The sequence below is a fragment of the Trachemys scripta genome, chromosome 4 (assembly GCF_013100865.1).
Source record: "Trachemys scripta elegans isolate TJP31775 chromosome 4, CAS_Tse_1.0, whole genome shotgun sequence".
Lineage (NCBI taxonomy): Eukaryota > Metazoa > Chordata > Testudines > Emydidae > Trachemys > Trachemys scripta.
Genome location: NC_048301.1, coordinates 67201209 through 67228115, shown reverse-complemented (window position 1 = coordinate 67228115; position 26907 = coordinate 67201209). Strand labels below are relative to the sequence as shown.

Genomic DNA, 26907 nt, shown 5'->3' with positions numbered 1-26907 from the left:
ATTCACCTTTTTGCCACAGAAATGTGTTCAAGCATCCAAGATTACATTTTTTATAAATGTTGGTCCTCGTGGCTGTGAAAATAATTTTGAGAACAGGATATGTAGACTGTAGCAGTGTTTTCTTCCTGAGTTTGCAGACTGCCTGAAATAATAGTTTGGAGAGGCATGAACTGCCCCTAGGCATCTCAGTGGGTTATTAACTCTAAAACTCGGTGATCCGGTTTCTACGTCGTTAACTATTTCCCTTATCCTGTCACAAACAACCCTCTCCCGGAGGAAAATTTACTATTAAAATAAACTGAAGGGATAGAGACCTGATTTTATTATTAATTTTTCATATTTAATTAAAAACTTCAATTTTAAATGTAAATGAAGATGCCTCAGAGCTTCCAGCCTGCTGCACCAGAGAGCTGCAGGGCCCAGGGACCTTGCCAAAGAAAGTAGGTCTAACTGGCTGCAGCGTGCAAGAGGACTTGGGGTTAATAATTAACACATTTTATGTTGGATCGCTGATGATAATAGCCACCTTCCACCTCATCTAGACCCTGTACACTTATAGCCAGATACCATAGAGCCAATTTGGGTGGAGGGGAGAGCAGAGTTAAAAAGCAAGTACGGGGAGACCTTGGTGGTCAGAGCATCTGTCATTTGGAGCAGAGTGTCAGCAAATGTTGGATGCAGGCCAGCTGGAGAAACCAGTTTTCCTAGATGAGTTGCCTTAGTTAGCATTTTATTATGCAGCCCTCCCATCACTCTCCATATGTACATACTCCACACTGCCCTCTCCACCTTCTGTCTCCGCATCAACTGCGGAATTGCTCTTTCCTGCCCTGGGACTATCAAAGCCAGGGGTGGGAATGTAGCAAACACAGATCAATGGTAATTAATCCATCTACCAGTATAAGGAGGAATTCAGCTTCTGACCCCCTGAAGAATCTTCATTGACAATACCCGGCTCCATCAAACTAAGTGCTTGTGACTGAATGAGCTGGGGGCATGTGGACCAAATCCTGCAGTGCTGGCTTAGGCTAAACTCCTGTTGAAGTCAATGGGAGCTTTGCCTGTATAAAGACTCCTGGATTTGGCCCTTTGTGTACAGATGAGCGAGAACGGACCTGATTCTCCACTGCTTTGCCCCTGATGTAGTCATTTATAGAAGATCAGAACAGTAGCAACTTACACGCACTTTGCCCAGGTGTAAATAACTGCTGAGGGTACAAGTCAGTGGAGAATCAGGTGAAGACTCCTGCAGAGATCAGAGGGCTATAGGGAGAAACAGCAGAGATAAGGGCTGTCTCAATCTACCAACCTCTCCACATATACTGTGGCAAAGCCCAAGTTATTTAATTTGGTTGCTTGTCTCTGCTACTGATCCAGAGTGGCTGGGGGAGGTCTGGTACTGGAACAAGGCTGACAGCCTGAGTTCATCTGTCATTATTGTGACATGTGTGCTGTGTTCCATATAAGCAATAATCTGAAGTGATATTAGCAGCATCCTCTCCAGCCAGGAGGAGGAGGAGAGATTAATGCCCCAGGCAATGCAACGTCTTTCAGTGGAAAACAGCTCCCTTGCCAGCAGCCCCCTGAGGGAGAAGCAGAGTCTTGGTTCCCTGACTGGACACTGCTGGTGCTTTTGACCGGTTAAGTCCAAATTGGGTGACTGCTGTGGTACGGAGCAACTTTGGAAAGAAATTTCTGCTGCCTGACTTGTGATTCCCCCTCTTCTCCCTGCAGCTACTTATTCCTCCCATGATCCCCAACTAGCAGCTCAACCCCTTTCCCTGCCACGGACACTACAACACTAATGCCGACGGTGGGAGTGGAGCCAGAGTGAAATGCACAAGACCTATCACTGCATTGAGGGGCCCGTCAATAAGAGAGCAGGGCAGGAGCATGTCCTTTTCATCCCCATCTCCAGCGTTACCTGTATGCTCCCAGCAGCCTGATCATCTGCCAGCACCTGCTGAGCAACCAGACCCCTCCCCAGGACGCCAGGCCTCCCAATACCTCCAACAAGTAAATCGATCCTCTGCTGCCTGCTGAAGGTGGCTGAGCAGACCCAGGAAAGAGGCAGGCAGGGTCCCAGGCTAACGCACATGAGGCAATTAGGAGGGAGTACCAAGTCTTGATTGCCCTAGGGAGCTAATACTGCTGAGGTTGCACAGGACCTGGCTTTCCAGCAGGATGGCCACTACACGTACTGGCAGCTCAGAAAAAACAGTGGCAGTTTGTGAATATTTATTCACAGGGGACTGAAGGGATTAGAAGTGATACAGAGGCTTTCCCACTTTAAGTTGCATGTCTGACTCCTGCCTAGGGCTCTGATCCTGCAGGTGGTAGCACGTGGGCAGCCTGCTGTGTCCATGTGGAGCCCATTGCAAGAGTTGGGGCTCTGTGTAGGGGCAGCAGCCCACTGTGCTCTAACTATTGCAGGATTGAGACCTAAGCTGGCAGTGCCTGCAAGCTGTTACCCTCTCGCAGCTGTTTGGTGACCTACCAGGAATAAAATTGAGAAAGGAGGGTCTCAATCCAACTCCCAATGGACAAATGTGAGCTCCCCATCCAAAACCCACCACCGACTGGCACCGTGTTGGCCATTTCAGCAGAGGTCAAGGTCATTAATGGGCCTTGGAGAGTGAACTCCCCTCTCCTCATTGGACGTGGTCCCTCCAGCTCAGGAGTCAGGTTTGAGCTGAAGCATGGTTGAGAAGTTGCTGCTGTTCCTGTAGCTGCTCTGTGGATAAACAGAAGCCATCAGTCTTTAGAGTGCTACAGCTGGCTCCTCGCCCTGGAGGGAGAGAAAAAAATGTTAGGCAAAAGCCCCCACCTCCCGGTGTGTTATTTAGGCGATCTGTACACCTGTTCCCCATCACATGACGTTCACTGAGGTACCCTTCTCCAGCCGGAACTCACTAGAATATAAGACAGACAAGCAAAGCCTATAACTATCCCAAGGGGCAGAAGAAATGACAGGTGCTGTCGCCTCCGAGTTAACTTGTTTTTCAGGCCGCCACTGTCCAAGTGTTCCTGGGATATCCTTAGGAAATGCAAATTATACTGGTCCAGCATCCGGGATTTGCTATATTTAATCCTGGACCAGTGCCAAAAAAGCACTGCTAAACTAAAGCCCCAGTGACCGTTTTAAAGTCTGATGCTCCTGATGCTTAGTGTGTGGCCCGTTATCACCTCAAAACACTTTGCAGACATTAACTAACCAACCTCATTAGCCATCAGTGCTAGAAAAGAGACACTTTGTCTTTCACTCTCCTCTTCACACTGCCTTAGTCATCCCCCCTTCAGGGTCTCTTAGGGTCCTTACATAGTGATGTCATGACTTTGTCCTAGAGGCCAATGATTATAAAGTGGTAATCTTACTGAGGATAGCCTCCTTTGTAGGGAGAGACCATGAGATATGCGTGTAACATGTCAAGAGGTGCCCATCAATAACCCAGGTTTGAAATGGTTTTCTTTTCCTTTATTATTATTCACATGCATTGTTGTATTATTTGTCATTGAATTCTATTTCATTTATTTATAATTCCAAATCCCCCAGGATTCTGCCAACCTCTCGGAGGTCAGGACTTTAATCCCCCAGAAGCACAGCCCTGCTCAGAACTCAACTCTGTTTTCTCAGAGCAAAATCTAAATCATAGGGATTATTGGGAGCACTAAGCAGCCAAAAACAGAATACTGCACTATAGAGCTTGGATTTAAAGGGGGAGGGGGGCTCTGCTGACTTATGAATTGCACATACTTAACAATAAAATGTCCTTACTTGTGTGGCAAATAACACCTGATGTTGAAACTGAAATAATTTTTAAAAAATTAATGTACTTTTCACCATTTACACTGTTTGCTGCTTGCATTTTTCTCAGCGCAATAGACCACTCCATTTTGTATTTGTGGCTAGTCAGTTTCACGGTCTGATTTCCATGTGCTAGCAGAGTGCTGCAATGTTTGAGTTGCAAGCCTTGCCGGAGAAGCTCTGTTTAAAAACATATATTTTTTAATTTGTTGCAGAAGTGGTGCAAGATCCAAATCAGGCATCGCGTCCTCAGTGATAGACACTGTAGAAATGTGTAATAAAAAGACAGCAGCCCCTGTCCTAAGGAACTTACAGTCTGGGTTAATGATCAAGAGTAACAGGTGGATGAAACAAACAAATAGCCAGGATGCTGGCACGCAGTGGAGGGGAACATAGGACTGGGGCAAAGAGCTTCGGGATCAAAACTAGCTAGTCAGCCCGTATGGATATTTCTGATGTCCTGCCTGGGCACCACGACAGGGCACTTTAGAGTTAGCGAGATAGAATGAATCCCTGGGTGCCAGCAGGTCTGGAGCTGCTACAGCAGTAAATGCTGATGCATTTTCCATTAGTGTAAATGTATTGGAAAATCCCGTCACCCAGAGGTGAAACCTAAATGGAACCACTGCATCAGGAGGGGTCACACAGAGCCATGTTCAGCTTTGATAAATGGGCTTTGATCTTTTTGAAACAGTAATGGCAAAGTGCTAGAGGCATGGGGATGTCTCAGCCCCTCCCTTCTCTGGGTCTCCATGCTGTCCCTAGGCATTAGTGTAAACCCTGGTCCCTGACATGGGTCAGCAGGTAACTCATGGGATTACACCTAGGGTTACCATATTTCAACAATCAAAAAAGAGGACGGGAGGAGCCCCACCCTAGCCCCACCCTAGCCCCGCCCCTGCCCTAGCCCCGCCCCCGTCCCATCCTAGCCCCGCCCCCGTCCCATCCTAGCCCCGCCCCTGCCCCTTCCACTCCCTCCCACTTCCTGCCCCCTCAGAACCTCCAACCCTCCCCCCTACTCCTTGTCCCCTGACTGCCCCCCAGGACTCCACCCCCTCCCTAAGCCTCCCTGCCTCTTGTCCCCTGACTGCCTCCTCCTGAGACCTTCCCCACATCCTAACTGGCCCCCTAGGACCCTACCCCCTACCTGTCCCCTGACTGCCCCAACCCTTATCCACACCCCCATCCCCTGACAGCCCCCCCCCAGAACTCCTGACCCATCTAAACCCCTCTGCTCCCTGTCCCCTGACTGCCCCCTCCTGGGACCCCTGCTCCTAACTGCCCTCCAGAACCCCACTCCCTACCTAAGCCTCCCTGTGCCTTGTCCCCTAACTGCCCCTTCCTAAGACCCCCCCCAACTGTCCCCCAGGACCCTACCTCCTACCTGTACCCTGACTGCCCAAAACCTTATCCACCGTCCCCCAGAAAGCCCGCCCCAAACTCCCGATCCCCTCCCCGCTCCTTGTCCCCTGACTGCCCCCTCCTGGGACCCCTGCTCCTAACTGCCCTCCAGAACCCCACCCCCTACCTAAGCCTCCCTGTGCCTTGTCCCCCAACTGCCCCCTCCTGAGACCTTCCCACCTGTACCCTGACTGCCCAAAACCTTACACCCCCAACCCCCAGACAGCCCCCCCCGAACTCCCTGACCCATCCAACCCTCCCCCTGCTCCCTGTCTCTTGATTACCCCCCCCCCCCCAGAACCTCCCTGCCGCTTCTCTGACCCCCGGCCCCCATACTGTGCTGCAGAGCAGCGCGCTCGACAGCGGGGGAGGGGAGCAGGCTCGGAGCTCCAGACGAACAGCCGGCGATCTGTGAGTGCAGGGAGGGGGAGGGAGGGAGAGGAGGGGAGTGGTGTCAAGTTTCAGGAGAGAGTGCAGGAAGGGCTCTGGCTCTGGCTGTCAGAGCCCCGGCTGGTCTGTAAGCGGCGCGCACGCTCTGCATGGGGGGGGGGAGGGGAAGTCCGGACATTGACAAATTCTCCCCGACGCTATTTTTAACCCGAAAAAGCCGGACATGTCCGGGGGAATCCGGACGAATGGTAACCCTAATTACACCTGACGTTTCTAGAGACACCTGCGAGGGTGTTGTCAAGATCCACCGAACGTGTGGTGAGCCAGCTGGGCAGTCCAGCACTTAGCACATCTTGGGCACAACTATAACACAATAATAATCATTACCAGGATAAGCCTGAGATCTTTAGAAACACTGAGGGAAGAGAAAATATTTAGCCCCTTGTCATTTCTCACTGGCCTCAGGACTGAGATTTTCCAGTTTCAAGATATTTTTTACTCGCTCCACTTCTTGTGCAGTTTAATTTAATCTCAATCAATGAAGGCCCTTGTTTTTTCTAATTCTAATTTGCATGTAGCCTATTAAATGGTTGCGCTCCAAGCACGAGAGAGAAGAACCTGAGTTTCAGTAAGAAGAGCAGCAAAGATATTAAATGAGCAACTTTAGAAAACAGTTCAGAGGTCAGCACCGAGGTGCTGTGTGCTAACTGCTCTGCTCATACATCGCCATCTGTTAGCTAGTGTACAACAAAGCATTGACAGTGGCTACAGATGAGGCCAGCCATCGCTTTACCAGCTGGAGGAATGGTGTTGCTAAGGCTCCTCTGAAAAGTAAATGGAGAAATTAGTAACTGCTGGGAGGGGAACAGGTGCATGACAACGAAGCAGTGGTCAACAGTTTCTGTTCAAATGATTTGTTGTAGAGGGAGCTACCATGACCTATGACCCTTCTTTGACCCTCTGATCAATAAGCCGTGAGTTTACCCTGAGTGGTGCTCTTAGATCTAGAGAGACACTGCTGGACTGAGGTGCTTGTGTGGGGAACAGAAAGAGCAGCCAGCCAGGCCTGAGGCTCTGGGGATGTGAATCAAAAGAACTATGCTCTGCTGACGCAGCAAACTGCCTTCACCTTGCCTGACTCTGGAAATGCACCCAGTCCAAAATATACTCCTGGGCGGGGGGGGCTGGAGTCTGAGGTTTTGCAAGCATCTCAAACTGTTTGTTATGTTCACAGAACTTTTGGGTGTAAAGCCAGGGCACTGACCCACTGGCCATTGTTAAAGCTCTCATGGCACTTTTCAGAAGATGAAGCACTGCCCAAATTCCAAGCTGGATAATTACACTCCGCCTAATTCAAAATTCTCGCTGCAATTTCAGTGGGGCAGGAGATTATTGTTCACTTGGTGTCTTAAACTGCTGCATTGTGTTGCTGGGCTCTCCTGTACTAGGACACGGCTGCTTAGTTCCACCTGATAGACGTCCGCATTGCAGTGGTGGGCAGTGTGTTAAATAGGAGCTGCCATTCTGGATCAGAGTCATTGTCCATCTAGCCTAGTATCTGGTCTCAAACAGTGTCCAGCACCCGATGCTTCAGAGGAAGGTGCAAGAATTGTGCAAAGAATGCAGTTACTAATTATTATTATTATTTATTTAAGAGGCTCCTCTCCTCTGTACACTAGAGGGAGGAGGTAAAATGGGGCCCAGCAGGGTCCATGCCTTCCCCTAGCACAGAACCGTGTAGGGGAGACCCCCCACACAGTGTGAGGACAGTAGTGGCCAGGGCATGCCTCCTCCATGTGTCTTTTGGGAAAAACCGCAGAGAGAATCCAGCCTGACTCCAGCTGGCAGGGGCAGAAGAGGCCAAAGCAGGAACCTCCGGACATTCAGAGAACTTTCTACGGTGTTGACGGGGCTTTCTCTGTCCCTGTGCTGATTGGCTGTTTGCTCCAACCCTCCCCCCACCCCTCAGTCTCTTCACCCTCAGCTTCACTCCACACCTGCCCCCTCACCTTCTCCTTCCCTGTCCCATTCCCCTCACCCCTATCCTTCCCTTTTTTTTTTTTTTTCCATTTAGCTGATCCCCTTCTAATGCACCCCTCCCAATAAAATCAGTCCTGGCACTAACATGCCATTTGCTGCCATCACATTATTCGCTCTGTTTGTGTCCTGCCCCTTCCTCCATCCTGTGTCTGTCTTGACTATTTAGATTGTAAGCTCTTCAGGGCAAGGACTGTCTGTTGCTCTCTGTCTGTACAGCGCCTACCACAATGGGGCCTGATGGCTCTTTGGCACTACTATAATAAACATTATTATTTATAAAAATAATTATGGGATTAGCCTGCCCACAGGGGGAAGTTTCTTCCTGACCCTGCTCTGTTAGTGGGTGGTTTATGCCTTGACACATGAGGGGTTATAGTGCTTCTCATTCTTTTTATCCTAATTCTTTTTTGAATTTTACTAAGCTCTTGGCCTCCAGACCTTGGGATAGTGACTTCCATAGGTGTGTTTTGTGTTGTGTAAAAATGTACTTCCTCTTCTCATTTTTAAATTTGTTGCCTTTCATGTTCATCAAGGATCCTCTGGTTCTTGTATAAGGAAAGGCTTACCTTCTTTGTGCCACTAATTATTTTTTAAACCTTTGTCATTAGGGTGACCAGATGTCCCAATTTTATAGGGACAGTCCCGATAGTTGGGTCTTTTTCTTATATAGGCTCCTATTACCCCCCACCCCCGTCCCAATTTTTCACATTTGCTCTCTGGTCACCTTATTTGTCATGTCCCCACTAAATCTGCTCTTTGTATGGCAGTCTTTCATCATTGGACCCCTTCTATTTCTGCTATGTCCTATGTGAGCTAGAAGAGAACTCAGTGTACCAGAGAGAGTACCATTGCTTTATAAAAGGGCCTTCTGATACTTTCAGCATTATTTTCTCTCTCATTCTTTATATATGCTAACAAAAATGCTAAAAGGAAATAAAATACATTTAAACATAAATAAAGCCCTGTAACAAACAAATCAACTAACCCACCGAATAAAACAAACAAAACATACCCAGTCAGAGGGGATTTTCCCCCCCAAAAGGAAAAATGCTAGCGCTGCCATTAAGTCCACTAGGGATTTTGCTATTGCTGTGTTGTGACTATTGCGTCACATTGATCAGAGGGTTTTATTGAGCCATCCACAGTGACACTTCCCCCCCTCCCTTCCGAATCACCTCTACCGGTCTCTTTCCTAAGTCGTTACATTTAAATTTGAACTGCTCATATGGAAATTAATTATTCCTTACAATGAGTATTGCTTACCATGGTTTTTCAACACTGGATTCCATCTGCTATCATGTTGTCTTTTCACTTAACTTTGGCAGGTCCCTTGGAAGTTCCTCACAGTTTTCTCTAGATTTGACTAATCTACATAATGTTGTGTTGCAATTTTTGCCACTTCACTGTTCACCCCTTTTTTGCAGCTTATTGATAAAGGTACTGCAGAACACCAGTCCTAAGACCAGATCCTCAGCTGGTATAAATCATCATAATTTCTCCCCCGGTTTGAAATGTTGGGCCCATGTTTTACCATGTTGAAAATTGACCATTTAACCCTGCCCTTTGTGTTTTGTTTCTTAGCCAGTACCTTATCTCTTAACTCATAGATTCCTAAATAGAGGGAGGCTTTTGTCAACAGCATTTTGAAAGTCCAAAAAAATTACAACAGGTGCCCCTTCATTCACAATTTTGAGGCAATGCTCAAAGAATTCTAATAGATCAGGGAGGCCTGATTTTTCCTTTACAGAAGCTATGATGTTTTGCACCTATCATACCATGTTCATCTGGGTATAGCTAAACCTAACCAAACAGGACAAGAAAGAGTTAATGTGATACATATTTCAGAGAATTTTATTTCCTTTGTATTTCCAGATGACAAAGAATGACAACTTTGCCGGGATCTTTGTTTAGTAATTCCTGGAAACTGTCTTCCATTCTTTAGTAGAGTGAGCACAGGACAGGGCACAAGGAATTTTGAAGTTCTAATCCCACCTCGAACGCTGATTCACTGGGCCAACTTCACCACTGGCATATGCTACTACAACTCTATTGTCTGACAGTGGTCCGCCCACTTATGCCAAGCGTAAGTTTGAGTCGCTTAGTGACCTGGAGCAAGTCACTTAACCTCTCTTTGCCTAGGTTTTTCCATGTACAGAATGGGAATAATAAAACCTCCCAGCTCAGAGAGCTGTTGTAGGGTAAATTAGGTTCAGTTATTAGGTAAATGTTCATTCAGTGCTCTGATGAAGTAAGTGCTTTTTAAAGGATAAATGTTAGTAGGAGTTTATTGCTTTCCTTCTCTTCCCCCTTTCAGGTTCTTCATCATCAAGGAGAGTTTTCTGCTTTACTATTCTGAGAGTGAAAAGAAGAGCTTTGAAAGCAATAAGTACTTCAATATCCATCCCAAGGTGAGCATCCCCCAGCTATTCCCTCTCTGACTCCACCTGGCCTCTTGCAGGTACCTGGAGAGCAAAACAGGCAGGTTCTCTGACTCCAGCCTTGTAATTAGATCCAGAGGAACCTCCAAGAAGCGTGGAGACATGGATTAACCTCTTCTTAAAACTGAAATTAATTCAGGTTCCCCACTACCACACCAGCTGCTTGGCAGGGTATAAATCTAACATCATGATACTGGATTTATACCCTGCCTTGTTTTAGTGATTTCCTAATCATACCATCGATCCTGCAGCCACTTGAATAACCACTGTGAGGCTAGCCTGCTAATCTGGGAGTTTATTGCTTTACTCGTCATCACTATTTGTAATTAATCCATAGTCACATACGTGGATACCATTAGAAGCCCACTAAACCACACACCTGCAGCATAGGGAAGAGGACTCAGGATCTTTCAGCTTCCTGGGCTTTATCACCCAAGCTGAAGCAGAATATGTATTTCTGTTAGTGGTATTAGTCAGTCTCTTATTCTCTGTGGATCTCCAGCCTCTTCAGGACAACATCACATGCACTTGATCAGATGTGATTCCATCCGGCACTGGGTAGCAGTGACACACTAGCTGTGGGCACATTATGTACATGGGAAACAGAACCATGTAGGGAAATGGTGCGGGGGCTACACATGAGGACACTCCCTCTTCACTTTAGCTCTTGTCATTATGCACTCCAGTAGAACTTTTAGACTATTGGGAAGATCTGCACATCCCTGATAAAACAGCTCCTGTTCCCCATTGCCTATGTATCCCAGCCACCACCTCCCAGCTCAAGTGGACAGGATGAGACTCTCTTTGATGTCCGTTAACACCTCTCTTTAGTCTGCTTCAGGGAGTTACCCTGGGTGATGTGAGGCACTTTTGCGTCCCAGGCCCTCAGCCTACTGCCTTTGTGATGCTTCCAGCACAGGGGAAGAGCCAGCAGCAAAAACTGGGGCTCGGTATCAGTGTCCAGTTCCTGATGTGAATTGCTTATGGTTATGCCTCGTAGCTGCTCAGTGAAGTTTTACTGACCGATTTCAATTCTCTGGTTCATCGCTAGGGCGTCATACCTCTGGCGGGCTGCATCGTGGAAGCCAAAGAAGAGCCCAACATGCCTTTTGCCATGAAGATCTCCCATGAGGATTTCCACGTGCGTGAACTTTTCTCTTTTCAAGCCAATGAACATGGTGCTGGGGAAAGGTGCTGGACTGACAGCCTTGGATATTACTATCCTTTGTTTTGCAACCCTCCCCGCCATGGCCCACTGCCCTCCCAGTGTGCCTCAACACCCCCCAGACAGTCTCCGTGGCACCAAAGCAGCGGAATAGGCTAACAGGAGGAAACTAGTTAGTGCCAGTTGCAGTGGTGGCAGTTCCTGTATTACGGATACCTGAATTCACTGGGGGGAAGGATAGCTCAGTGGTTTGAGCATTGGCCTGCTAAACCCAGGGTTGTGAGTTCAATCCTTGAGGGGGGCCATTTAGGGATCTGGGGCAAAAATCTGTCTGGAGATTGGTCTTGCTTTGAGCAGCAGGTTGGACTAGATGACCTCCTGAGGACCCCTTTGATTCTATGAACCAGAATAGGGATGGGGGTTGTTTGTGCATGATGGTGGGCACATCTGCATGGCTCACATCAGCATCTCTCATTTGATTCTTCTTTTCCAGGGTAACATTGTGCTGGCAGCAGAGTCAGAATTTGAGCAGGCTCAGTGGCTGGAGATGCTGCAGGAGTCTGGAAAAGTGTAAGCACCAGGGATATATTTCCATTATTTTCTTCTCTTTGAAGTATCATGGGATGTGCTGGGGATTTGAGGAGAACAAGGCCCAACAAGAGTGACAGTATGGAAGAGCTGAGACGCTCCTCCATGGCTAGTCAAATCCTTTTTACCTCCTCGCTTTCTGCTCCCAACAGACACCAAAACGTTTCAAAGTTCAAACGAAGTATCCTCCATCCTACTAATGTTTCACTGTGTTGCTAATACACCCCTGGCTGTGATCAGGACTGGGAGTGATAAAATGCCACATGGCCTCTGCTGTCCTGCTCCTTCTCCTCAGTCCTTGGACTTCGTGGAAACAGTGCAATTCTGCTGTGTGTGGGGATCAAGATCCTGCTCTGGGGTTATGTTTCACAGAAGCTCCCTGCGCCTCAGGGAGAAGGACTTTTGGGTGAGATGGGGGCAGGATGAAGGAGAGCTAGGGGTGAAATCATGACTATGTAGATGTACCAGTCAAACTACCCCGTGGAGATGGAGCACAGGTGTCACAAGGGCTACTTCAACCCCGAGGCTTCAATTGCAGCTGTAGAATGGATCTGTGACCTTGGGATCCTTTTGCCCAGATCCCAGTAGGTTCAGGCTGTGCAGAGGGAGGTGTATTTAGCTCTGAAAATAAGGAAGTAAAGTAAATCCCCTGAGAGAGTCTGTTATCGTGGGATTGCCAGCCCACTTCTACAGCGTTCTGATGCTGTAAGCATCTGGACGTTTGGTTGCTTATCTGGCTGGAAGCTTTGAAAGATTTAAGGTTTGGCGAGCACTAGTCCTAGCATGTTCTCACTGCTAAGTGCCTGCAGAGGAAGTAAGCAGCTGGCTCTAACACCAACATGCTCCTCTTAGGTCTTAGCAGCAATATCAAAAGGCAGGGGCTAGGAAGGGAGCTGAGTGACGGGGACTCTCCCAAAGCACACGGGAACTTTCAGAACCTCTGGAGCCTGGTAATCAGCTAAGTTGCTTAGAAGACAGAGTGCTTTGCAGCTTTTCTTCAGGGAGCTATTACACGGGACTTATTCCTTTGAGCCCCACTAGAAAAAGGCTTCTCCTTCAAATGAGTTTATCCTTGGGTATCAGCATGTGCAGATGGGGAATGCTCATTTCTGTGAAGAGGAAAGTGTGTGTGTGTGGGGGGGGGGTACCACAGTCAACTGAAAAGCGCTATAAAGGCTCACTTTTTATTAGTGGTGACCACACTACAAAGCACCCCGCCCAGGGCTGCACAGAGTATGTGCCCAACTCAGCCCTAGCCTGGCACCCCACTCTGAGCTCAGTCCTGCCCACCATCCATGAGATCTCACGCACAAGACGAGAAGGGAGGCCAATTTGTATGTTTCTCTTTGGCTTTGTCTTCTCTCCACCATCATTTCTGTTCCACAGTCCACACCCACCCCTATCTCCAGTGCAGCTCCCCTTGTACTAGCCACATCTGGGATGCTAGTGTCGATTGGCCACTGGGGTTTTTATCTCCTTGTTTTCTAATACCACTCAGCTCAGGCATAGATGACACAGTGGTTAATACCCCTTGAGAGCAGCACTGTGGACAGGGAAATGGGAGGGAGACTTTAACAGGAGTGCCAGTGTAGGCAAGGGGTTTGATCCCTGTATGTACTGACCAGAGATGAGCCGGGTTTGGCAGGACAAGGTGCAAGATACGCCAGGCCTGAGGCAGAGCTCTGTGACCTACATAGTGTGCCTGGGGGTGGAAGGGTTTGGCTGCTGGAGAGGTTGGGGGGACCAAATTCAGCCCTAGTGTAAATAGGAGGATTGTCATTGTAGTCCATAGAGCTGCTCTCACTTACATCAATGTTGAATTTAGCCCTGGGACTTTTCTTGTTTCGGAGACAGGTAGCTTTACCTTTCAGAGTGGGGGTGGGAACATGGTAGGGGTGGCAGTGGGCACAGGCTGGGAGGGGCACTAACAAACAGAGGGCTCCCAAAAGCATAAGGCCCTGTGTGCTTTCAGCTTCATCCCATGCCTAGAACCAGCCAAGTTCTAGGGCCCGACTCTGTTCCTCCAACCCCTCGTGTTTGATGTAGAAGCTGATACGGCTGCTGGCATGTTTCTAGCAGTGTGCAGCAGGGTAACCCGCTGTGCTGGATGAAAACAGGCTTTTGGCATCTGTCTTGCCTCCCCATGCACCACCGCTGCAGGAATGATTTGGCTCCAGCGTTCACCTAATGGCTTTCGATGACTGTGTGTTTGTGAAGGAGAACGGAGATAAAGTGACTTGTGTTAGCAAGGTCGGGAGTGGAGCTGAGCCACAGCGAAAAAAGTGCAGACTGGCCAGTAAATTGAGCAGTGATGAAAGGGAAAGTTCAAAGGACACTGTTCAAGGCATTTAGGCACCACATTTTAGTGCCCTTTTGTTCCTAGAGGAAAAGCATGCTGCGTATTGCACTGTAGGGTTTATACTTTATCATTGCAGCCTTTCACTTCATAATAATAATTTAAGGGACAACGGATAGACAAGGGTTACAACAAATAAGGAAGGAACATAGGAAAGAATGAGACTGGTGTGGGGTAACATCCTCTCCCCAGACTCCTTTGTTTGTATCGTGTGAGAATACGTGTATTGTTTCTTTAAATCTGGAGCAGGGGGAGTGCACAAATGTAGTGGAGTATAGATCACTTAAAATATCAGAAAGATGGGCTAGTCTGGTGGCTCAGTTAAAATGCACTGTCACCTGGGGGTGTTTGAACTGATTTCTGGTCCTGAGCTCTCATTCCCTAGCTTAATGACTAAGCCCAAAGCCCTCTGATTAATTAAGGACTAGAGTTTATGGCTTCTCAAAGGGAAGCCTCCCTCCATTTTGTTGTGGCCAGGACAGCAGCCTCATTGAATGTAAGGCCTTGAAAGCTTTTGAGTGTGAAGTGGTGCAAACAGGACAGGGATCTTCTAGCTCTGACAGACATTCAGAGGACTCCACCAGTCTGGGAAGTGGGGGCCATATCCCCATGATACTAAGATGATGCATATTATTTTTGGAGCTGCTTTTGCTGTGTTCTCTTGAGTTGGTTAGAAGTAGATCTGGTCAGAAAATAGAGAAAAGTCACAAAAATATTCATTAATAAATACCTTTTTCAGCAAAAAAATACCGAACGCCAGTAGTTGGGAGTGTCTATGGTCAACTGTGAATAATAGCCAGGCTAGTTCTAAAGGGGCTGACTTTACAGGCTGGGATCACAAGTTATGATCATATAGCAGGCAAGCCTTCGTAAGATCAACCGATAAAGGCGAGATTTTAAAAGGCATGAAGGGTGGTTAAGCTCTCAACTCCGACTGATTTTCAGTGGGCGTTGGGTACTTTATTGACCTTTGTGCCTTTGGCTGTCTCTCCCTGAATAACTGATTCCTACTACAATTTAGTGTGTAGCCCTTTCACTTTCCGATCGGCGGCAGCAGATTTTCATGGATCTATTCTGGGTTCCACCAGTGGCCATCTGGCATCTGTAGGGCAGCTAAAGAATCTGCCACTGATTTGGAGCAACAATGGGCTAGTCCATTACAGTAGACAGGAGTGCATGTACCTGTCAAATCAATTTGCATGAATAAATAAGAGATTAATCGATAGGTAAGTGTTGTAACATGGCATGTGATTCCAATTCAGATGATCCCCCTTCGTAGCTGGGTCCTGTCCCTTTTGACCACTGGCCTTTTCCTAAGCCTACTCCTTTCAACTCTTGACCCTACCACTGCAATGTCCTTTTCTGACCTTTGCTGTCTTCTCTGTCTCTTTCCCCTTCCAGTAGTTTTCCCTATCCCTTCAGGCACCTCTTTTTTTTGCCCCATGAACATCCAGAAGTTGCTCCCTGCCTAAGCTGTTAGCCAATAGGAACTAGTGTATAGCCTGGAACCCTGGAATGATTGGCTGATGAGTAGCTAAAATACCTCACATGGGCGATTTGAGAGTAAAATAAGTATGATGTGTAATAGATATGTGCAGAGCCTAGCACAATGGGACCATGATTTCACGTAGGGCCCCTAGGTGCTATTGCAGTAATAATAATTGTAATTATTGTTTGAGAGCAAATTTATACTCTGTAGTATACATTTTATTTCCTCCTCCAGAAATAGGCTAATGCTAACAGTGCCAACGATCGTTAGGGAAAGCATGCAGGTACGCTGTCTGCTATAACTGATTTGAAAGTAAACAGTGTGTGTTGGGGGAAGGAAACACATGTAATGTCACAAACATACGAGTGTTGTCTGCAGATTGTTTATTATACCCTATTATAATAATGAATGGAGAAGATGTGCAAGGTAATATTTTGTTAGAAAATAAATGCAATTCGTAATCATGACATAGTGTCTCCTACCTATCCCAAGAAGAAATGTACTAATAATGCCTAGCTCTTACCTTGCTAAGGCTTGCTGGGCTAAACAGTGTAAGTGAAGGAGGCACATGGTTTGGCCCCACTTCAGGAGAGCAGTTAAGTGCATCCTTATATGTTGTCCTCCAAAGGGATGCTTTCCTGATTTGGGGCCTCTGTGCTGTGGCAGAATTTAAAATCAAAGTTTACAGCCACAAATTATCACACAGCTTCTTGAAAAGGAATAGCCACCATAAATAGAAAGAATGAAAAGCGGGAAAGAAGAAACTCTTTAAAAGAAAAGTGTATCTTTAGATAGGTTTACAAAAACAGGGTTAAGACCAATTTTGCAGAACACTTAAGCATGTTTATAACTTCAACGGAGCTTTGCATATGTGTTTAAATAGGGATGGACTTAAGCATGTGCTTAATGTTCAACATGTGGTTAAGTTCTTTGTTGGAGCAGGGCCAAAATTCTATAAAAGCCAACATTTGTCTAACTGAAGGTGATGCCACAAAGGGTGCAGGAGTTCTTTCCCCTTATGAAAATAGTCTAATGTAACTAATTTCTAAATCCATAAGCAAACTACCCCTAAACCAGCTAAACATGCATTCATACTAGTTGATATAATATTTGATGGAAAACAACTCACCCACACAAGCACAGATTGAAAATACCAACAGAGATTCTCAGTTGTCTGCCAGCTACAGTTGAACTTTTGATATCAATTATTTAGTGTCCCGAAGTCCTAAAGAAAGTTCTTTGAGAAATACATAGTTGGTTTCTGATTGAACTTTCAAGGCAACTGGGCCACTGGTCATAAGACTTCAGCTTTTGTTTATAACATACATAAAATACATGTGTCGATTACTTCTGAAATATGAGCCAGACTGTGCAGACATGGGAGACCCATCTGCTTTTAAGTTTAGCTTCAATGGGCTTAAGATTGTATCATAGGGACAGGGTGAGGGGATGACAATTTCAGGGCAGTATTTGTGAAAAGTTAACCTAAATAAACAGACATCCTAAATATTTTCATCATTTTCAAGCCATTAGTATAACAATATATGAAATCCTGGCCCCATTGAAGAAAATGGGAGTTTTGCCAGTGACTTCAATGAGGTCACACGGTGTCTCAGCATTTTAGAAAATACCCACATCCCTTGTGCACATCTCTCTCTCTCTCTCACACTCACACTCACACTCACACTCACACTCACACACACACACACACGGCTCTAGGTTTTTTGCCGCTGCAAGCAAACAATGTTTTGGCTGCCCCCCACCCCAGGCCTGGGCTGCCCCCCCCCCCCCCCGCCCCCCCCCGGGGGGCCCCCCCCCCCCCCCACCCCCACTCCCTGCTGCCCCAGCCCTGGGCTTCCCCTCACCAGTGCTGACTCCGCCGCTCCCCTCTCGCCTCCAGCCGGCAGTTGGCAGGGTTGGGGTAAGCAGTGGGGCTCCCGCCTCCAGGACCGGCCAGGACCTGGGAGGGCAGAGCCGGGGGACTGCCCGGCAGAGGGCTGAGGAGCCCCAGAGAGAACGGAGCCCCGGAGAGCAGGACGCGGGCCCCGCACAGCAGCGCCCCGGGCATCGGTGCCCACTATGGCCCTGCTGCTGCTCCTGGCCGCCCTGCCGCAGTCCCTGGGTGGCTCGGGCTGCTTCACCCAGCCCTGGCTGCGGCACTGGGGGGCAGCCGCCCTGCAGCACCTGCAGGCGGCTCCATGCACCCCGCAGGGCGGCCCCCAGCCTGAGTGCCATTAGGTGCGGGCGCTGCTCCCCGACGCGAACCGCAGTGGCCCCAGGGCGCCCCCCGTGCAGGATGCACTGCTGCTGTCGCCAGGGCCAGCTCTAGGCTTTTGCCGCCCCAAGCAACAACAACAACAACAAAAAGGCTGGCTGGAATGCCGCCTCTGAAAATGTGCCGCCCCAAGCACGTGCTTGGTTTGCTGGTGCCTGGAGCCGGCCCTGCGCGCGCACACACACACACACACTTACTTCTCTGGGTACCCAAGACTGTGAGTCATCTTGTTACCCCACCCTGCTTTTGGCGTGAGGGAGACCTGCTTGTGCTTAACTGGTGTCAGTTCCCTGACTTCTCCAGCCTGTTAGCCACCCAAATAATCTCCTCTGGGCTATGCCAGCCCATGCTTTGCCTTGTGGGTTAACAACTGGTACATCCCAGTCCCCAAACCCTTTTGAAGCATTCCCCTGTAGTGTTCAGCCCCTTATCCACTGAACAATCCTAGTAATACCCGGTCTGCTTTCCCCAAGGGAACAGTGCACACCAGCTTCAATGATTCAACTCAGAATCAGCTCCTTGTACAATACCACAGCACTGAGATATAGCTATAGTGAAAACAAGAATAAGTTTATTATCAAAGATTCAAGATTCAAATGATAGTGAGTAAGAATATTGGAAACAAATTGTTAGATACAAAACAAAATCATAACATGCTTTCTAGAGACTAAACTTAACTAACAGGTTAACCTCCTGTCTAAAGAAGTTCATCTCATCCCCATGGTTCTCTGCAGTGTTTCCACCAAGGTTGGCTGAGATCCTGTTTTCATGACTGTAAACAAGTTGTCTGTTTACTTCTAGGAGCAGGATAAGGAGATGTCGTCTTTGACTTCTATTTATACTCCCCAAAGTTCATTGTCTGTACTCAGAGACAGTATAGCGACCTGTGGCTTGTTTTTCCTGCATGCTCCTTCCCTGTTGACTTCCCATGCCTTTGTTGACTTTGTATGTAAATGGACATCCATTGTGTTAGCTTGCAATGCTTAATTTATATCTGACAGAAAGAGCAGTGAATAAACATCTCTTGTTTGACAGAAACGCTGTTTCTGCTGGTGACTCACCTTGATACAGTATCTAAGAACATATTTTCAGTATACATCTATAACTCCTTACATAGTATCAGCACATGCATTTCACAATGACATTAATGACTAGTGTGACCCCAGCTTTCATTTAAGACCTCACATGATATTCTTTGGTGAACCAGAATGCACAGACCAGAAGCAGGACATTCCATAACATTAAAGTGTTCTTGGGTCACACGTGCACACATTGACATATTTTGCACATAAATGGATGCTTAAACTGTTCATTTTTATTAATTTTCTTCTAAGTTCTCAGCATTTTAGAAAATATCATGGACACACATTAGCTTAAAAGAAATCCAATTGTGCACAAATAATAGACAAGCCATACATTTTTACTAATTCTTTTCTAATTTGCTGTTAGAACAATGAGCTGTCCGACCTCTGGGAAAAGTGGATTAAAACATCAATTGAACTTTGTAAGAGACAAAATATAGGCTTCATTGAAGTTGTTCTATAGAAAGCTGTTTGGTTACATTTTTAACAATTCTTTCCACAAACTATGTGCCCAAACAGCTAGTCATAGTTGGGAGGGGGGAAAAACTGCCCCAATCTAGAAAGTCCTATTTGCACCCAATATTTATAAATCTTAATCTTTCCCCAAGAAAACAAAATTCATCAATCCTTTATATGGGTTTGACACTCTCTTCAGGGAGCCCAGCATCATAGCCAATGTGTTACTGCTCTGCTGGAGCTTAAACTGTATGTCAGCTCCCTGCCACATTGGTCCACCTGCCCCACCAGCAAACTCCTCAAGACTCTGCCAGTGTAATCTTGCTTTGCAGGTACCAATCAGTGAACACGAGTTCCCCAGAGATGTCTCTCTGAAGCTTCCAGTCCCTCTTACTGGACACTCACAGAAAATAACTTCTCTGCCCCCAAAGTGACAGTACAGTTAGGTTAGCTGAGGACTCACTCTTCATTTCAATACCACAGAACTGAGATAGTTTTTAGTAAAACTCAGAATAAGTTTATTAATCAAGAACAGAGATTTCCGTCATACTAAGCAAGAGAATAAGAGACAAGTCTGGTTATGAGCAAAACAAAACACATTTTTTTTTCATTTCCAAGACTTAACTTTAACAAGCTACGGTTTTTGCCTAAACAGCTTTCTCACTTACATCAAACTAACAGCATCTGCAGCACTTCCAGTAGGAGGCTCCAATGTTCACAGAATCAGAGGGTGCTGTCACCTCTGTTCCTTAAGGGAGGGATCGCTAAGAGGTTCTCTCTCCTCTTTTCATAGTCCAGTGAACCTTTGAAATGTATTCTTCTGAAGTAAGAACAGGAGTACTTGTGGCACCTTAGAGACTAACAAATTTATTAGAGCATAAGCTTTCGTGGACTACAGCCCACTTCTTCGGATGCATACAGAGTGGAATAAATATTGAGGAGATACATATACACACATACAGAGAGCATAAACAGGTGGGAGTTGTCTTACCAATTCCGAGAGACCAATTAAGTAAGAGAAAAAAAACTTTTGAAGTGATAATCAAGATAGCCCAGTACAGACAGTTTGATAGTGTATCTTCTGAAGTGTATCCCCAGGTAAAGTTTTTTCTCTCCTGCTGTTTGTGCACAAGGAAGCTGATGCCATCCTGCCTTCCTCGCTCTTCTCTCAATTTGCTTTTCCTGTGGACTCAGATGCAAATGAACTTCCATTGTCTCTGGCATCACCTTGCTCAGTTTACACTGGAGACACAGGCCAACAGGCAACTTTGCCTGGGGCAAACTTGTTTATCACATCTGCCCCCAGAACACATTGTAGGAATATATTTCTAGAACAATTTACATAACTCTTTGCACACCATCTGTACACGCATCACACAATGATATTCATGACCAACATGTCACCAGTTTTTATGATACTTTACTCAATACACTTCTATAATACAATAATATTGTATACGAGCAGTTGATTTAATTGATTATTTTTGGAGTTTAGATCCCCTGTTCTCCCATTGGTGTGTCTGGATCCCGATTGTCACAATGGGTTAGTAGGGATGGTAAAGAACTGAGAAATTCCTAAATGTGGCATGCTATTCTTATGTGCATATAATTAACTGGTCTGCATTTTAAGTATAAAAAAGGCTGTGTTTTCTAGTGGTTGAAGCAGAGGACTGAGAAGCTGGAGCTCTGCCTTTGACTTATTATGAGTTCTTGGGATTGTCACTTAACCTCTGTACCACAGCCTACTGTGTCTTTAAAGTGTGGCCAGTGATGCATACCAGGAGGATAGTGTGGCTTTATTTAATAATGTTTGCAAAGCACTTTGAGATCCTCTGGCAGATACTGCATGCAAAGTATTGTTATAATGCATCCCCTTCTCTCTTTACATTTTAGCTTTTCTTTTGATGTTTAGTTATGGTTCTTCGTTGTTTCTAGAGGTAGTGCTAATAACAACTATGGGAAAAGGGCTCCAGGACATACATCAAATCCTACTGGTTAATTGCCCAGCAGGAAGGGATTTCCAGTTGGTCCTGGGATACCAGAAGGGATGAGGACAAAAATCAGAAGGGGAGGAGCTAGGGGCAGGTTAATGCCCAAATGGAAATTGGCAGTGGTTGGGCAAAGCATTGGAAAGGGGTGGAGCCAGAGGAGGTACGAGTGGCTAGAAGGGATGGGTCTTAGACAGGAAGTACGATGTCATTGGTCATCATCCTCATCTATTAATCAGTGTTTTACCAATCCATCAGGATCAATTTGACAGGCCCAGTGCACATCCTACTACCAGGTACCTGGGAAAATCTCTCTCTATTGATTGTATACCAGGAAATTTTACAACTCATTTTAGCAGAAATAATATTTTATTAAGAAAAAAAAGATAATTCATCAAATGCATGGGACTCTGTTTGAAGTTGTAGGTACAATTTAAGCCTAAGTTTCCCTCCTCACTCAATAATTCCCAGTCCTGCTTCCTTCCCAATTCTCTTTATTTCTGTTCATTCTCTCTTTAGGACCTGGAAGAATGCTCAACTGGGAGAAGCCATGATTGAGAGCCTGGAAGCTCAGGGGCTCCAGCTGGCCAAGGAGAAGCAGGAGTACTTAGGTTGGCTTGAGCAGCTTTTTGTCCTGGGGATTCTTTAGATTCAGGAGTGCCCCAGGGCCGCAGAATCCTAAATAGCAACCCGGTCTCCACTTCCTGTAACTGCTGGTGAGGTCCAGTCTGATCAGCTGCAGGTTTTGATGACTGATTAATTCAAACAATCAGCCATTTCTATTCAGCTATCAAGGGAGATGAAAATAAAAGCAAATACTAGGGTTGAGTTCGGGACATTTCTTTTAGTTGCTTAGAAGTATGCATGTGTCCAGTCAGATGTGATCCTTTGGCTCCATGGACAATGTGACCCTTGTTCTTGAAAAGTTTGAGCAACCTGACTCTGGGAGTTAGCACCAGGCAACTGCATGCCAGGCATACACAGGTACTCGTGTGCCAGTTTTAATTTCTTAGGAGTGGCATTTCTTATGGTGACTACAGTTTTGGGGTGCTTTTTTCCATCAGAGGTTTTATTCTCACATTGCTGAATCCCCATCTAAATTCACCCCTGTGTTAGTGGTGACAATGTGTATGATGGCAATTCTAGCCTGATAGATTATGGGCTAGTGGGCAGGCAAATGGCTCAGCTCGTGCATGTGTACGTTTCAGATAATTAGTGGCGTCTCTGGGTAATTCAGACGACTTACACCTTAAGCTAAGGCACCTGGTAAAATAATAATTAATATGAATGCTGTGAGCTACACTCTGTCATCCAACTCCTGCTAATAAACCTTTAATATAGTTGCATATTAAGAACAACTTGTTAACTATAAGGGTTGTTAAACTCTGGAATAGGCTTCCAAGGGACGTTGTGGAATCCCCAACACTGGAAGTTTCTAAGAACAGGTTGGACAAACACCTGTCAGGGATGGTCTAGATTTACTTGGTCCTGCCTCAGTATAGGAGACTGGACCTGAAGACTTCTCAAGATCCCTTTCAGCCCTACATTTCTCTGATTTTTCTGTGAAAATCTGAAGATGAAGAAATATTTCTGTTTTACATTATTGCATTCACTGTACTCAAGGATGATCTCAGGACATTGCCTGGAATTTAATAATAACAATATTAGATATTAGTAACAATATTAGAGCTCTAAAGCACTTTCAATCTGAAGATCTCAAAGCCATTTATAAACATTTTATTTATTTATAATGAATGAAGTAAGCCTCACAATCCACAAGTGAGGTAGGAAAGGGATAAACAGAGACCCAGAGAGGATAACTTGTACAGCTGGTCAAAATGTTTTGGAAGAAAACTGTCTAAAATTGGCTTGTGGGTTTTAAGATTTTTTTCATGAAAAGCTGGTGTGTATTTCAAATCTTGTTCATAAATTTTGGGGTGATACTTTTATCAACACCTTTATTGTAATTTTTATTTTTAAAAGTTATGGAAATTGTTACTGACCATTTTCATTTACGTCACAGTTCGATAACATTTTCAGTTAAAATGTTGATGAAACAAATTGGTGCAAAAAATTCTCTTTGGCCCCTGTGCACCAGAAGCAGTGTTGACAGGGAGTTATTAATTACTTTTAGTTAACAAATCCCCCCCACCACCACCATTTTTCAAACAACTCTGATGACTTTGCCCATAGACACACAGTGAGTCTGTTAGAGCTGGGAATAGAGCCCAGACCACCGGATTCTCGTTCCCCTGCTCTAATCCCTGGCCTTGCTCTCCAATCCTCCATGGACTGATCCGGGACTGATCTATGGGAGGATTCTCTCAACCAAACCCCCTTTCTCCAGGATGTTTCCAGACACCTGCATCATAGTCTCCCAGTTCCCTTCCCACCGCACTTTAGGTGGTTTAATACCATTGCCAATTTCCATAGGGAGGCTGCAGAATGCTATGCAGCTTTGTGGAAGTGCAACCCTGGTGGAATGTGGTAGATAATATGAGAGAGATTCTCCCTCTAAGAACATAACAGGATCTTAGTGGGAAGACCTGTCTCTCGCCCCTGAATGTCATAGGTTAGTGGGTTTTCGCTATTAGTGGCCAAACATCCCCTCCATAACCCCCAGGACAGCATAAGAACTGTTAGTCCATTCCCAGGTTGCAGTCATATGTGGGGGAGGAGAGGAAGGACATCTTTCCCGCTAATTAGCAGCTATATATATACAGAGATCTTTGATCCATAGCAGGGTGTTCAGGGTGACTATTCAGTACTGTCATGCCTGGCCACTTTTATTTGACAGCTTTTGCTTTGGATCGCTTCGTTCCAATATAACTGCTGAGGTTTCTGTCTTATTATTAGCATCCTGGTCAGCGCTCAGTGGTTAGGGCTTTGAGACAGGAGAGTTTCTGGCCACTGGGAGATCAGGTCAAGACTCTGTGAGGCACACATACTGCTCTGCCTCCCTTCTATTGGGAGCGTCTGTACTCCCCCCACTCCCCTCCGGAGTGATCATCCATCTCCAACACTCCCCACTGGTGCCCAGTCCTGCCCTCAGGCTGGGAACCACAGGGATTGGTGGAGTGCATCAGAAGGTCAGTCCCTGCAGGACCTGGTCCTCCCAAGACAGGAGCAGGAGTTTGAAGAAAGGGAAGAAATGGCACATTGCCAGCAGTGTGGCACATGAGGCAGGCAGCATAGGTTCTTCAGCCTACAGCATGGGTGGGGAGCCGTGGTTTTGGCAGCATCTTCCAGCGCTCACAGGGAGATGGTGGAAGGGTCCTGGTTTTTGGATGGGAGAGAGGGAACAGGAGGGAGGAAGGAGAGGAGTAGAGGTTCTCAGAAAGAATAGAGTAATGATGATATTCATTTGTATTACCGTAGCATCTAGGAGCTTTAGTTGTAGACCTGGACCCCATTGTGCCCAATAATAATAATACCTAGCTCTTAGCTAGTGCTTTTAATCTTTTGATCTCAAAGTGCTTTCCACAGGAGGTCAGTATCACCATCCCTATTTGACAGATGGGGAAACTGAGGCACAGAGCAATGACGTGACTTGCCCAAGGTCACCCATTAGGCCAGTGGCAGAACTAGGAATTGAACCCATTCTGCTGAGTCCCACTAATGCTCTCTGAGAGTTAATCTCAAAGTGTGCAGGAACTCTGGGTACTGACCTTGTTAATAAACCAATAGGAGCTCTTTTCAGCGTGGCCAATGTCCAGCTGGAGACCTTAGGAAGGGGCAGGGCTGAGATACTTCATTACTCACAGGAATCCCTCTGCGGCTTCGAGCTTTTCAAGACAACTGAAGGAACCCAATTTTAGCTGGGGCATCATAACAGTGCAACCAGTTTCTTTACTATGTCATGCCACAGAGATGGAAATGGGACATAGCTGCTATTGTCATCTCACTGGATGGCTGGTGGCATCCCTGGTAGTAGTGAGCAGCTGATGATAAGCATGACAAAGACAATGGCAACCTTGGAAAGAGCAAGTTTTGTTGAATAAACAGGTGGAGTAAGCACAATAGCGAGCATGAAAGGAAATGAGGGCTAGACAAGGGTGGCTAGTAGCAGATGGCTGAGATCATGACCCAGAGTCTAGTCCTAGCTTAAGGACAGAATGTGGCCTGCTAGTTCGGGTAAGGGACAGGGAGTCAGGACACCTGGATTTTGTTCTTGGCTCTGCCACTGTGTAAAACTTTGGGCAAGTCACTGAATCCATCTGTGCTTCAGTTTCCCCAACTGTGTTGTGGAGAGAATGATATTTTCCTACCTCACATGAGGGTTCCCTCACTGATACACTTTAAGAGTCTTAGAAGGAAGACATCAGAGGGAGTGCAAAGTATTAGTGTTGTTTGTTTGTTAAAAATTTGGCAGGAGAAGGATAACAGAAAATCCCATTAAAGTCATCTTGGCCTTAGGAAACTCCCAGATCGATGTATGCAATGCAGGAGGGAAGTCTACATTTTCTAGCTCTGTGTGATCAGTGCCCCAGGATCATAAACATCCCATTGCATTATCAATTGCTTTTCTTCCTGGATTTAGCCTGTGTTTGTGTGTGTTTGCAGATAAGCTGATGGAAGAGACAGAGGAGCTGTGTCTGCAGAGGGAGCAAAAAGAGGTGGGTGTGCATTCAAAGCCAATCAAATCATACCTCTGCTTATTCCCGGCAGAGTGTAGGGCGATCTGTTGATTGGAGGAGTTAGTGTCATGCAAAGCCCAAAGGCAGCCACGCTCCTGGATGCCCCTGGGATGAGTAAAGGGGTGACAGCCATGCCCTGTAGATGGATCCTGCACACCTTTCGGTTTCATCTCTTCTCACTGCACTCTCTCGCCTTCCTTGATGTTAGCTTCTAGTCACATGTAGTAAAGGTTGAAAGTTGATGTGACAGGAAATAAGGACGCTATTTAAATTACAATCTGGAACGGGGGTTTCTGCAGGTCAGGACTTTCTTTCGAGTCCTTGCCCCTCATTAACACTGCTAGTGTACTTAAGTCTTGACCTGCAGTAGTACCCTGGCCCATTCTAGTCTTGAGAAGAGTCAGACAGTTAGTTATGGGTGAAATTCAAGAGGTTTGGGGCTTTGGGTTCAGTTCAAATAAATACCCAATCATTCAAATGCTAATATGAAACTTACCCAAATTATTAGAACCGATTCAGCACCTGCTCTCTCCCATGGCTTCACCACAAAGACCCTTCAAAGACCCCTCCTACTTTATATTTTCCTGAGGGGTGGAGGTTTCAGAAAGTTTCTACTCCCTTCTGGGTCTACAGAAGCAGCTGGTCCACTTCTCCCTCTTTTAACGCTAATCTACTGTCCCTGTAGCTCCTTTGGAGCAGTTGGCTAGTAGACCTGCTATAGAGCAGTGGAGAGGGAGTAATTTTGGCCAAGAGCACTGGGCTGGATTCCTACTCTTACAAAGCCTACCAGGGGTGCT

At 46.3% G+C, this 26907-nt stretch overlaps 1 protein-coding gene across 1 annotated transcript in view; it reads left to right on the top strand.

Moving 5' to 3' along the window:
* The window catches only part of PLEKHD1 (pleckstrin homology and coiled-coil domain containing D1), a 45224-nt gene that overhangs the window by 6455 nt on the left and 11862 nt on the right, over window positions 1–26907 (top strand). The window contains exons 2-6 of the mRNA XM_034768906.1: window positions 9951–10044; window positions 11126–11215; window positions 11733–11809; window positions 21993–22084; window positions 26037–26089. Of these exons, the coding sequence (XP_034624797.1) occupies window positions 9951–10044; window positions 11126–11215; window positions 11733–11809; window positions 21993–22084; window positions 26037–26089 (406 nt within the window). The remainder of the gene's footprint in view (window positions 1–9950; window positions 10045–11125; window positions 11216–11732; window positions 11810–21992; window positions 22085–26036; window positions 26090–26907) is intronic.